Raw genomic sequence first — 14,843 nt, forward strand, 5'->3', positions numbered from 1 at the left:
AGAAAATTTGAGTTTTCATTTAGCTTTCGTTCAGTAATTTCAGTTGAAATGACTTTTCAGCACAGTTTGTTAATGAGAATTAAGTATGATAATAAAACAAAATATAAAGTGCATTTAAATGAAATTTTTTTTTAAATGCTGTCTGTAAATAGCAGAGCAGCTTTACTAAATTCCTATCATTAGCTCACTATATCTTGTTCAAATTTTCAGTCGTTAATAAAATGTTAATAAAATACTTTTTATTCATCTACTCAAATTCAAATATATTTTTTAAACTTGTAGTGGATGACACTTGATGTTAATATAGTTTTTTTCACATATTAAAGTCAATTCCTAGTTACTTATTCCTGTTTATCAGAACTAAAGATATGCTATTATTATTACATCTATATATATATATAAGCAAAATACCACTGACTCGTTACGAGATCTCCGAAATTATACTCCCGATTGACTTGAAATTTTGCTTACTTACTCATTCCATTATGTAGACGCGCACTAAGAACGGATTTTATGTATATCCTGTCCAAAATAGATTTTTGTTATACAATAGAAGTTTCTCATACATTTTGTTTTCAGTATCAGTATCAGTATCAATCTTGCTTTTTAAACAAGAAGAAAGAAGATGAGGACTTTAGCGAACGCCGTTTCCTCCAATCCGTGAGGGTTAATATTAAAATTAACAACAAACGTTTTTACAAATTTTTTATTAAACATATACAAACATCCATACATATTTTATCCATACATACATATACATAATTATCCATACATACATATTTTGTTTTCAAATCCAAGTTCAGAATTTCCTTTTATTGTTGCCAAAACTAGATATGAAATACAATGTTGCCAATGAATGCATTTTCCTCTAAAATTATTAAATTGGTAAATAACTTGCCTCTATCCAATGAACACAAACAATATTTAAATGATAAGTTTATAATGTTATAAATTATGTTAAAAAATAAACATTTATGATAAATGAAATTTATGATACATATTATAAATTATTATAACATTTATATTTAACTGTTGTCAGAAGTTTTATGAAAATAAATGTTATTATTAACAGAAATAAATTATGAAGATGAAAAATTAAAAAAAATATTGTTTTTATGAAAATTGCCTTACATAAAATATCAAGGACAAATAATTATAATTGATTAAAAACTTGATAACAAAGACAATAACATTTATTTTCATAAAACTTATGATAACAGTTAAATATTTATAAACCTTAGTTTTATATTAGCAATTTTTCGTGGTGTAGGCCTACTGGGGATCCCGCCACGTTAAATAGTGAAGACGCATCCCAATACACAGTACCTCATGAGTGATGTGGAAATCTGTGTATGACAGGATTTACTAACTGGCACTATATTTCCCGACTTTAAATTAAAAAAATTACATTAATTATCAATTCGAAATTAAACATTCCGTCCATAAAATGAAGTCTAGGTTCATATTCAAATAGATACTGTGCCCGGTTAGTTTCCATTAATTATCAGCCCGATGAGTAAAGATACGTTGTTGTTATATAAAGATTCGTGATCAATATCCGCTAAAATTATCCTAGTTAAAGTCCTATCTTTTAACAAACCCCTAATATTTTCCGGAGGATAGTCTAGCTCAGCATTTGATATTTAGTCAGTTTCTGAAACCTCAGCAATTAATTCCTGGTTATCAAAAATATTTTTAATTTTTACATCTACTCGCACGCAGATAATGTTTTTAAATATTATATATTATTATAAGATTTAAAAATAATGATCATTTATTAGGAATTCTCCCGTGCTGTAAAAATTAATCTTATAACAACTTATAAATAATAGTACAGGATTGTGACGAATGGGGTTGTCATATTTAACAAAACTAAGTGGCAACAGAAAGACAGAGTTCTAAAGATTTTGAAAGTGTATGGGATTAAAGAATTGTACTTTTATATAGTTGGATTAAGCGGATGTAATGTCACATTATGTAGCAAAAATTCTTCCCATATTTGTATTTTAGCGTGGTGTTTAAAATATAACCCTTTAGAATGTCCCTTGCTTCAAAAACGGATAAGCGCCAGAGAAAGCTTCGTACGAAAATTCTTCGCAGCAGGTCAAGCATATGGTCGATTTGAGTCATTTGATGGAATATTAATTGAAGAACTGGACTGCTTGAAACTCCCTGGAAAGGTTCCTTGCATTAATGAAGCATTACAAGAGATGGATAGAATGTGAAATTATAGACCACCATCAGCTTCAAAAATTAAGAAACGAAAAAATGTTAATAATGTTAAAGAAAGTAACTAAAATAAAATTTTTCGTTGTTGACCTAATCAGGAATTAATATATATTATATATATATATATTACTTGTTTTTACTTCCTTGTACGAAGTAAAAAGGAAATATTGTAATCGCGAAAAGTTTCAGGCAGCACATTTCAACGCAAATATCCATTTTGACCGCTATCGAATGTAATTTAACGATGTTTTTGCGAGACATCTGTACGTAAGGACAGAATAAAAGACTACTTTCCTCAAATATATATATATATATATATATATATATATATATATATATATAACTGCTTTAAAATGAATTCTAAAGAAAATTTTTGGTGGCGTCTGTACATACGTACGTATCTCGCATAACTCAAAAACGAGTAGCCTCAGAACGTTGAAATTTTGTATATAGGACTGCTATAACATGTAGATGTGCACCTCGTATTTTGGTTGCTATGGGCCGCACCAAACGTATATAAATATTTATATATATATATATGCACTCTGTTACCCGGCTCAGTTATCTCAGTTTCTTTACTCTTATATGTTTGTAAATGGCCCATCTTTTGCTTTAAGAATGATTGAATTATGTTGTTCTTATTTTTCGGTTAAGGTTTTTATGTCTTTAGAAAATCTGCATGCAACATTTTTAGAGTTACCATCAATTTAAAACTTGCTTAAGTACGGTTAAGACTAATTATTTTTGCGATGGCGGCCATGCTTGTTTTCATTTGAAACTTGGCAGAGTAACGGATTTGTTGGCAATCTAGAGAAACTAAGCTTCGCAACAACAAAGATCACGCCTTCTTTTATTATTGCGAATTAAATCATGCTTAATCCATTCTGGAATTTATTCGAGGAAATAAGTGTTTAAGATTTTTTTTCCTAATTTTTAATAGAGATATTTTAATTTTTTAAGTATTTTTGCCTTGTCGCGAAGTGAAAACTGAATTAATTAAATGAGAAATACTAAATTCTCTGCGAAAAACTGTTTCTTTTTTTTTTTTTTTTTTTTTTTTGTTTGCTTAATTTCTTTTATACATCGTTTTAGATTTATTATAGTATTTGAATAGAACATGTGGCAACGATTAGATAATTCTTCAAATGATGAAAATTTTGTGCATTCTGAGTTATAATATGAATGAAATGTAACACTGTTAAGTGAAACTAGCGCCAGAGTGTCGCTATGGTAAACAAATATAGTGAGTTTTAAAGAGTGCATTAATTCTATAGTGGTTTATGCGCTATAGACGAAGTAGATTGGATTCAATCCAATAAGTTTAAATTAAATGCAAGAAAAAATACATATAATTTAATATTCCGTACAAAGAAGTCACGTGGGGTACACATCAGATTTTTTATGTTAAACAGTGCTACAGATATGCCATAGTTCTTATGACCGTTTATACTTGAATATGTTTCTTCAATAGGGCATTATAATTTTCAATCTATTTATTATTATAGAACATTGAAGCTTTATACAAAATGTGCCAAGTTCTTTCGTTTCATTACCTTTATGAAATGAAAGCACCTAAGAAAAGAATTAACTTACAGTTGTTTATTAATTGGTTTCCCGCTGAAGTTAATATAGAAGCGATCACACTGCCTGTCATATATTTTGGAATTTTTTTCCTTATCACTGTATCACTGCAGTATCCTTAAAATAACGCTTATTCGGAAACTTATATTTCGGATAAGAATTTAGAGAAAATAGCCATGTTTCATGGCATTCCGTTTTAAAATTAATTAAATTTAGAATATTTCAACGTGAATCATTGAGCTGTAAGTGTAATGATCCAAAAGGCATATGCTCCATTGCGCAACAATAGCTTCGGAAAGTAAAGTTATTTACCCAGTTTAGAAATCAACGGTTTGAGCACATTTCATCTTCTCTACGAAACTATTTAGCTATAATGCATTTGTGCAAGTTTGTAACATCTTACCAAAGCAACTTAGCTCAAACTACTAATGCTTGCACCTTTTTGTCTAACCTTTAGAAATTATCTCTTCTGGCTGATGAATGAGCACCCTTTTTGTTGCTTAATATAGACCCAAGATGTAGCATAAAACGTTACTGCTGACAGCTTTTGAGATCACAACAAAAATGACAGGAAGAAAAAACATAATTCGAGTTCTTGCTGTTAGCAACTCACTGTTACATTAAATGTATTGTCTGGCTCACTATTCCAAAAATCTTCCCGAAGCTGCAACACTTTGTATGTCGCCCGAAACCACAACTATCGTTTCACCTGCTGAAATACTTAAAGTAATAATTAGATTTTATTTGTTAGGCCTAGAATCATTCAAAACATTTGCGGGCATCCATGTCAAGTGATTTGACTACGAATACTATTACTAAAAGCCATTAGCCAAACCATTATCGAAAATGTATTTACGTAAGACCCCATAGAATTCGGAAAAATATATCGCATTTTACTCGTATCATCAACTGGGAAAAACGTGAAAATTCCATGCAATCAGTCTTCTCAAAATCTTCATATTGAATCCGAGGTTAATAACTAGTAGCCCAGTAACCTCGATCGGGAAGCGCTTTGCTATACACTGTTTCTTTAAAACAGGCACTTCAAGGCCATAACATGCCTTATGATCTTAATGAATGTCGTCCTTACCACGCAGAGGAGATTATAGAATTTTAGAAAATTCTAGAAACTCAAACATCTGCCGCGTCAGTCGTTACCATGCTTGTGAGAAAACACCAGAAAGGAGGAAATGACCTTGAATGAATATTCTATAAAGGCTGTATATTGACGGATGTTATTGCTATGATATTGATTTTTGAGTAAAGCAAGGGCAATTTCTCAAAAGGAAGGTATGATTTTCTGGTGTATTTTCTAAGCAAAAGTAGCTCTAGCTACTTCTCCGATGGGTCTCCAATGACAATCATTCTGATAAAAAACATTAATATTGTAGTAATAGCATTCATTGCTTATTAAAATGTTTTCTGAATGGCTAATTTCGTGCACTTTTAACAATAAAAGTAATCGGTGATGGATGCTTATTAAACATTTCGATGAGGGTGCAATTATAAAAAATAAATTGTACTAATAACAAAACTCCGTTAATTATTCCATTACCTGTTACCGTAAAGCAGCCGTCGACGAACCAATACTCGATTTCCACGCAGGATGTTTATAAATGAACGGTGAAGATTTAAAAATTAATAATAAATCAATGTATTACCACACCCGTGTAAAACCTACAACATTAGCATTGGCAGTTATCCAAGTTTCTCATGTGCTACCTGCTGTTTGATTGCCATGCTTCCTGCGCAGCCGCAACTTCAGTTTCCAAGATGGCGCCGCAACAGAAAAGGCTTTCTGTGTGCTTTGCTTTAAGGTATCCAGATCTGTGATTTCAGTGCAGAGTGAGTTTCGTGCACGTTTATTTTGCGGTAACCCGCGGGAAAGTGCACGGCCCATTTTTCCACGAACAAGAAACTGCGATCAGTGACTCATTTCTAGACATGTTGGAAAGCTGGTTATTACCCTAGCTGAACACCAGATAGGATGATTACAATTTTCAATTGGACGGTGCTCCACCCCATTTGCACAGGAATGTAATAGAGATTTTTAATTTTCTTCAACACTGTGTTCTTCAACACTGCTGGATGGAACGTCCTGCAACAAAAAACAATCTTCTCCTCTAGCCACCCCGTTCTCTGGATTTAACACCATGTGATTTCTTTCTTTGGGGGTTTGCTGAAGACCGAGTTTATGTACCGCCAATTTCCGTGTCCCTTGAGGAAGTTTATCGTTGGCTAAAGCCACTGTTATGGCGGACATGCTACAAAGAGTATGAGAAAAATTTTATAACCGTGTAGATGTGTGGCGTGTGACCAAGGGTGTATATATTGAAGGACTCTGATCAATGCATCAAACACTTGGACAGTTGTCACTTGCTTATGCTGTAAGATTTTGCCCATACAAAGCAATGCATCGCTTTATAATTTATTTCTAAAATTACGCCATTCATTTATTAATATTCTTTACTAATGGAAAAGCAGCTGGCATAGAGATAAAGAATTGACGCTTAAAATAGTCGTACCATGGTATTTCCTCATTCCTGCCGATGTTCGACCTGTGTCTCTCCGACAGTCATTTGTTTGCTAGGCATTTTTCTTTCTTTAACAGGCTCTCTAGAGCCCTTGGGAATCGAGCTTACGATCTGCTCCATCGATCTGTAATCGCGTAATGATTGAAAACAAAAATCCGTAAGCTTACAGAATTTATATTATGCCCAGAGATACGTTTTGTGTGCTACCTTTGTTTATTAAATATAATGTTCTTCACACATAAACCATAAAATTAAAATCAGCAGTAATATTGCAAAATAAATTTAAGATGAGCATATTTTTAGAATTTCCGATACACAGTCCCGTGAGTGGAGATAAAAAAGTTCTTTTTTGTTCGTGCAGTGTTACCATTGCTCGCTTTGAAATCGTTGAGTTTGTTAATCAAAAATCCGTTAAAGCGTTACAAAATCTGAATCGATAATAAAACAAATTGCAAATTCCAAATTATGATCTCCAGATGCCCATATTCGGTGGAAGATTACGTTATACCATTGTTTTATCACAATGCGAGAAATATACATACATTTATGCAGATTCGTCATTATCTAATTTTTAAATATAAACACAAGGCGATAATATTTGGTAGCAACAATCTGAAAAGTGAAACGGATGTTTAAAGTTTTCAACGCAAAATGCTGAAACGAAATTAATAGCTCTTCTGGGCTAACGCCATTTGGGCTAAAAAAAGTCCATGAAGTATCATTTCAGCTTGCAGGTTTAAAATGGTCAAACCTTTTTCGGCAAGCATTCATTGGAAATCCTATCATAATGTAAATAATATCATTTACCTTTGGGGTACAAATTTTGAAACTATATGGTTACTATCACGTATTTTGCTTCTTTAATTCTCGTAATTCCTACAAGAAAACTGAATAGATGAAAGGTAATGAAACGTTTTTACTTTTCCCACCATTCCTTCTGATTAAAACATATTTTTCGTTTTTCTTGAAGTTGGGTCACGGAAAATTTGGAATAGAGCGTGAATATTTGGTAAAAGGATTAGAGGAACCCGCCACAGCTGCTTATTTCCAGTTGATGGTGAAATCAGCGATGCAGTTAGGTGCAAATAAAAGTATCTTAGAAAATGAACTTAAAGAAGCGTTTGATTTCGAAGTCATGCTTACCAACGTAAGTACGCAAGATCTTCTGTTTTCTACTAATGCATTTCTTTTTATCGCAGCAGAGACCTGCCGTTATATGCCATTTCATTCTTACTTACTGTATCTGGCATTTCTATTTAATTCGGCTATTTCCCTTTTCTGTCCTAAAAAATGTCACATGCCCATAATAAACCGCTTTAAGGTGCGACATTTCAAAATTATTGGGTGCCATATAATTCTAACATAACGTAAGTGACGTAATGGCGCGGCTGCATGCATGAGTCGTTAGCCAGTAATAATATTAAAATTAGCAAACTGAAATATACATTAGCCAATAGGAATAATGCAAAACAAAACATGGAGCTAAAACTTTGTCTCATGCACGTGTGTTTGAATGGCATAAGTGGTTTTTAGTGGGAACGGACAGTGTGGAAGATGACGAACGTGCTGGGCGCTCAGCACGTTCATCATGATTGCATGGGTTCCAGGGTCAAACTGTAAGTCAACACTAATACATTGAAATACTAAAAAGACTTCTGGAAAACTTCGGGAAAAAAGGCCACATTTGCGGAGTGATGGATGCACTAGGACAATGCACTCGCTCACACGGCCCTATCTGTCAAACAGTTTCTGACCAGCAAAAATATTACTGTTATAGGGCATCATTCTTATTCACTTGACTCCATGAGACTTTTTGTTTCCTAAAGTTAAATCTTACTTAAAGGGAGCCCATTTTACGTTTGCTGAAGAGGTTCAGGCAAAAACGGAAAATCTCTTGAAGGGCCTTCCAAAAACTTCGTTCCAGAGCTGTTACCAGCAACAGCAGTACTGAATGCAGAAGTGTGTGAATGCTGGATGGAATGTTGCTTTCTTCTGGAGAAATTAGTTGTTATGTATATGGTTAAAAAAGTACAAAGATAACCAAGAACGGGCTTCCAAGTTGTGCCAATTAAGCTGAATATTTGGGGTATAAACATGTGCTCGTCAACAAGAATCAATGAGTGTTAAACTGATTATGATTATTTTTAGTTAGCGTAAACAGCTTTCGTCATCATGCGTCTACATCAACATCCACACACACGCATATATATAGTCTGGCTTTTGCGCCGATGCCGAGTCATGAGGTTCTCAGGATGGAGTCGATTAAAGACTTTATTACCCACCTCAGCGAAACATTCTTTAACAAAGTGCAACCCAACCAACTTTGCGAACATGCATTTTTGTCCCAATGGCGGGCCCTCAGCCGATTTTGGTGTGACCGATACTAAGGCCAGAATTGGTGGTCACTTTATTGTGAAAGCACCTAACAGATGTGCCAACTTTGCCTCCTATGACGACACGGACAGTTACAAACATGTCTTCTCCGGGATTCAAACTCGGGACCTGTGGTATCGCAGTCGATTCCCCCAAGCACTATATCGTCTGAGCGGCATTTGCGAACATCCTAAGATACGAAATACTCGAGGAAGATAAGAGTTTGCGGCTATTTGCTGTCCACTCCCTTAACTTTATCCCTATAACCTAAGCAGCCAATCAATGCACCAGACACCAAATGCAAACGCTCAATTTGCAGGAAACTTCATCACCGTTTAATTCGTTTAGTGTGATACCTTCTAAGTTCCTACACATGGATCTTAATTTTGTGAATATTTTAAAAGCTCATAGTGCATATTCAGTGCAAACTCACGTGTTCAACCCAGATGCAAAGTGTATCTGTAATTTTTCTCTTCTGATATGTCTCATCTGGAGAAATCTATCTCGGATTTCAACACGAGTCAGGCCCAGTTCGGCAAGAGCAAGAACCTTTTCCCTGAGTACCTGCTCAGTATCAGTATACTCACGGAAATATTAAAGTTATCAGTATCAATTTCGAAACATACGTGTGGGAGTTTTGCGCTTGATTGAAAACTTTCTTCGAGAGAGTTTACTTCTTCTTGTGCTGCGGCTCTTATAATCGAAATGAAGCGTCGTTCCATCGCAGCGTTATATATTGACCACATCTAAAAATACGTAAGGTTAGAAGAAACGTTCCCAAAAAGTAAGCCTGCCCTTCTCGTATCACTGAGGTTTCCTAACTAGTCGATGTTTCGCTTAAAACTTGTCCCGATTAGGTATGCGAAACTTTCTGAAATTGAACTACGAATATTTCTTTGCAGCTTGGTCCGTCATACGATTTTTCCAGAAAACTTTTTTCGCTTAAATTAAGTAAACAGATATTCCGAAAACCAAAGTTCTGAGAAATGTTTCTTTCGACGCGCAGTTGAGGGCAGCTTGCAGACGTGATTACCAAACACAAGGGCAGGCAGACTTGTAACATTTCTAGGCTTAACGGTTGAGATATAGCTGCCATTGTTGGCTCCGAGTCGTCCTTGGCAGGTTTACGTCTAATCGTCGCTAAGTTCTTTCTTGCTTCGAATTTGTTTCTTTCTGCAGACTGGGTTCGTAATCTTATTACTCCATACACGAGGATGTTTGGAACATTTCCCCAGCCGGTCTGTGAGTAGTTCAGTCTTCGTTCCTTTGCTACGTTCTGAAGAAATACGTGAAAACTTAAAACACGGATTTTCTTCATCTGCATCCCATGCAGTGCAGCCTCTCGTTATATATATATATTAATTTTTAAGCTTTATATGTATAGCTATATAGATAAATATTGTTGATGAAGAGAAGCAAAGTACTTATTTTTCAGAAAGATAAGAATTAAACGTAGAGAAAATTCCAACTGATGTAACAACTTATATTTAAAAATTAAAAGAAGAAAATATATATTACAGATATATTTTAAATCTATCTTTGCTTTCATGTTAAAAATATTTATACTCTCTGAAGAAAGGGAAAATATATTTAATAACCAAGACAGTCTGAGGACCAAGACTACCATAGTACTTTAATTATTCCACATTTTATAAAAATTCGTGTTTGATGATTTATTTAGTTTTATTGTGCTTAAGTTTGCATTCACGTCATTTTGTTTTTATCCTACAGTTCTCTTACCCGTTGAAAAAAAGTCATGACAAGGGTCGCACGGATAACAGTACCGTTAAGTACCTATTTAAGTTATATATTTTAATGATTAAGTGGTATGATACTTAATTTTATCCTGATTCTTTTCTTTCTTCTTTTACAGTTCTCTCTGCCATCGAATAAAACACAGAAAACGGTTAATATGAATAGAAGCAAGGTTAAGAACACCATTAAGAGGCTTATAAATGTACTACCGCAGGTAAAGTTAACGTTATATGAAATGACTTAGCTAGCGTTAAATTAAAAACATTAGAAAATGAATGAAGATCTTGCAATCATGTAAATAATATGTAAATATTTCGGAGAATTATTATTTTGATACTTGCATCTATTCTGCAAAGAATTACTATAATACTGTTACGGATTTTGTATTTAGTTAGCTATTTTTACTATAATAATAACTAAAATTGTTTTATATCCCCGTGCAATGCAGCACGAGACATATTTCAAGAGAAACCTAAGTCGGAAAAGTAAAAATACAAGAGCACGCGCATTTAACATTTAATAAATATATATCTCGTAATTTATATTTAAACTGAATAAATGTAATTTACTACTGTGTTAGCAGTAACCATAATTCTACTCTTTCGCTTTCAGAAACCTCGAGAAAACAGAAATTACCAGAACGTTCTCGTGCCCGATTAAAAAGCTTTAAAACGCCTGAGAGAAACATCTTAGTTGAGTAGTTGTTTACTTAGTTGTTGTTGATTGTAGCGACTTCGCGGTGAGATCAGATTAGCTTTCTCTGCGCTTTGGATTGGGTTCTATTTAACATTTAGTAGTTTAAAGTATAACTACTGCGTGATATTGTGAGAATATCTTTGAGGAAAAATCCAGGTTTTGTTATATTTCTTGTAATTAGCATGTATTTTATTAACTTTTCATCGGACTTGTGCATTTAAACTGTTACGTGCCCTTACACACGCAACAGTACTCTTCGGCATAGTATTTGTTTCAATGTAATTTATATAATTAGTACTATAATTTATAAAGGACAGCTTTTAAGCTGATGATATACTGTTTACTTGCAGTAGTGCAAGGTTCCAAAGAATTTCCTTCAAGGGCCTTGTATGTCCATAGAGCTGAATAACATTTGTTTGCATTATATTCCCAGGACAGCACATGTACCAGGTGGTCTTGTAGAGCTGATGCAGTTAAAGCAACTCTCTCTGCGTTCAACGAAATAGAAAAATATTCTACTTGATATATCTCTATTTGATATATCTCTACTTGATATATCTCTACTTGATATAATCCAGTTTTACAGAAATTCTCCGTAAAACTGGAATCCCGAGAAATAGCAAACAAAATTAATAATTTAGGATTCATTTAAGAGTTATTTGGGATAAAAATCTTTCCAGAATAAATGCAAGCTGTATATCCTTACAAGATCCTACTATGCCAATCTCCTTTGCGGCAATTATTTTTGACTTATTTCACTTTTTGACTTTATTTAATTACGTTAATGTTTTAAGAAATTTATTTCCAGAAATAGAAGCGGACACATTAAGCGCGTCAGTAATAAAAACTCATTACGATACTAATAAAAGGTAGCGAAAACGGAAAGCATTTTCTGATACAGTTCATCAGGACTAATCAGGGACGACAAAAGTTCATATAATCAGAGTCAAAAAGCCGTTAAACGAAATTACTTTTACGTAACATGTGACAAAATATTTTTTGAACTAAAATTACATAGCAAAAGTTACAAAGACATTATTGAAATTTTATAAATATTTAATACAAACTCAAACGACAATGTATATCGTTGAATCTAAAAAATGGTACGGTGAAGACATTCATGCAAAAAAGATTTGGATAAGGAACTGTTACAATTTCTATTACTTTAGAAAAGCCAAACTTTAACGTTGCCACCTGATATGCTATGATTTATAATTGATGATAAAAATTGTATCCACATTTCCAAATATGGAAATCATTATTATATATAATTTTAACTTTGCCTGTATTGAATGCATCTGGTGAAATACCGTAAAAAGCATAAAAACCTACATATTTTACGAAATTCATCAAGTCAAACAAAATGAACTTCTTTAGCTGTACTGCACATAGAGCAAAACGCGTTGAAAAGTATTAATTACGAAGACATAATTGATAAATTTGTAGAATTGAAAGCCTGAAAAAAAAAAAGGATTTTTGAATTAATTTCATAACAATTGTTGTTTGAATTCTAAATTAATGGAAACTGTATTGAAGATTTTTGAAAAACTACTTTTGTTATTTACTAATTTACTATACCTATCATTTATTATTTTGTTAGAAATTTCCCGTAAAAATTACATAACACTTCGGGTGTAGGGGATCAGCAGGAAAAATGACTAGCGCCTTAAAATAGATTAATCCGTTTCGTGAGTAAATATGTCTAGTAGACCTAGTAGTAAATATGTTGCAAAATACATACTTTTAAATAAGTACCTTAAGTTTGCATGGGATTTCTAATTATTTAATCTACAGAACTAACTAAAGAAAATCAAAAACTGTCTTTTTCTGAAGCAAAGTAAAGAAAGCTCCCGGTTGAAAAAAATAAGAATCTTCATTGTTATAATAAAAAAAAAAAAAAAAAAAGTGATTACTACCCTCCCCAGTAAAGGAAACATAGAAAAATCCATTGTAGACTTTCTTAGGTTTGTGTGTGAGTATTTAACTATGGCAAAGCACTCAAGGGCTAGCTGCCTAAGGGAAGAAATGCCTTCATGGAGGACTTTCTAATGGATACTTGCTGGTATACACGTTACACATGGGGAAAACCACAAAAAGGCCCATACAGTCAGCCCGTTAGCCGGGATTCCAACCAGGAACGAACTACCAGTGTTCAGCGACTTTACCGCTCGGCTGCTGGTCAGCCAAGAGATTTTGTTTGAAATAAAAGTAAAGACGCTTGTGTAATTATAGTGGCAGAAAATTTACTATTATAGCATATAAATAATTATTTGCTTTAAGAATTAAATTTTGCTTTAATGTTTTCTTTCACATCTTTTACTTTTTTGAGACATTTTCTCAATCTACATAAAAATTAAGGTTCATTATTAATTAATTAAAAATAATCATTAATAAATAAAATTAAATAAGAGAGAAAAAATATTCAAATAAAATCCCTTTCATTTTTCAATAGATTGACTGGCTGAGGTATTTCAATGGTTTGCTGAATGATGAAGTTAGTGAGAATGAGACTTTAATTTATGATAATCCGCAATACATCAGCAGATTTGCCAGTCTGATTCATAAAACGGATAAGCGGTAAGAAAAAGTGCATTGACTCTTCCTTTTGTACACATAACAATTTCAAACTGATTTATTTACAGACAGGATGTTTGATTGATTAAAAGTAAGGCACTACACGTGAAAATTTTCTTTCACTGATGTTTGATGGTGCACAATTTGCATTTTTAGTCACCGAGCTGAGGAGCAGCACAAACACTGGTTAATTAGGGTTTTTAAGCGTGCACTTGGAGCTTCAGAGGTAGTTCCTTCAACGATAGTTACTTCAGAGGTAGTTGCAACAACACCGATGTTCCGTTGGGGTGTGCTTTGAGGTAGCACGGTAAAATTCGAGGTTTTACAGTGTTTGGCGAGTCGCCGTTCGCATCGTATCATCCGACCTAGCACCAGCCTCCAATCTACGTTCTGTCTCCACCAGCACAGCAATACTTCAGACTCCAACGGCCTTCGGCAATTAGCGAGGTAATTAACTCCCGAGAGGTATTGAAGAAGGGATATCGTGATCCTTTCTAAGAGCTAGATAAACTGCCTATGGACTATTGGACACCGACAATTATTTATACTCTAAATTCATGCCATAATTGCTGTTTCGAACGACTTCACATATAGACATGGCAAAAGAATAATTCCTTATTTCAACTAAAATAATATTCCTATAAAAATATGCCAAATTTTTACGTGCTATACACAAGGTAGGGCGATGTCCAAGAACCTGACAAAGTGACTTCATCATCTAATCTGAGTCGCCGTTCTGAGAAAGTAACAAATGACGTTCAGTCAAGATTACGAAGCTGTGATTTCTTTAAGTTCTACTGAAGGTATACATTAGCAAAGCAACAAGATACAGTCCATAAACACCAGCGATGGATCATACAACTGATAAGATCATACAACTGATAAGATCATACAACTGATAAGATTTAAACAGTTGCAAAGACAGAATAATATAAAGAGAGATGCCTGAATTAGGCATAACTCTACTTTGAACTGTCAATAAAATAACAGACATCTCATCCACATATCTAAGATGATAACAGACATTTCATCGACATATTTAATGGTAACATGACACGAATGTCATGCCACCTTAAATATGTCCAAAATGCGAACAGAATA

General features: G+C 33.6%; 1 protein-coding gene across 1 annotated transcript in view; it reads left to right on the forward strand.

The window, feature by feature from the left end:
• LOC146998341 (neprilysin-2-like) overlaps positions 1-8,295 on the forward strand; it is a 32,616-nt gene extending 24,321 nt beyond the window's left edge. The window contains exons 6-7 of the mRNA XM_085812504.1: positions 7,315-7,491; positions 8,188-8,295. Coding sequence (XP_085668630.1) covers positions 7,315-7,491; positions 8,188-8,295 — 285 coding nt within the window. The remainder of the gene's footprint in view (positions 1-7,314; positions 7,492-8,187) is intronic.
• Positions 8,296-14,843: the final 6,548 nt, after the last annotated feature.

This window comes from Stegodyphus dumicola, chromosome 3 (genome assembly GCF_044657685.1).
Source record: "Stegodyphus dumicola isolate Sdum_Otavi_A_Nest chromosome 3, ASM4465768v1".
In the NCBI taxonomy this organism is placed as follows: domain Eukaryota; kingdom Metazoa; phylum Arthropoda; class Arachnida; order Araneae; family Eresidae; genus Stegodyphus; species Stegodyphus dumicola.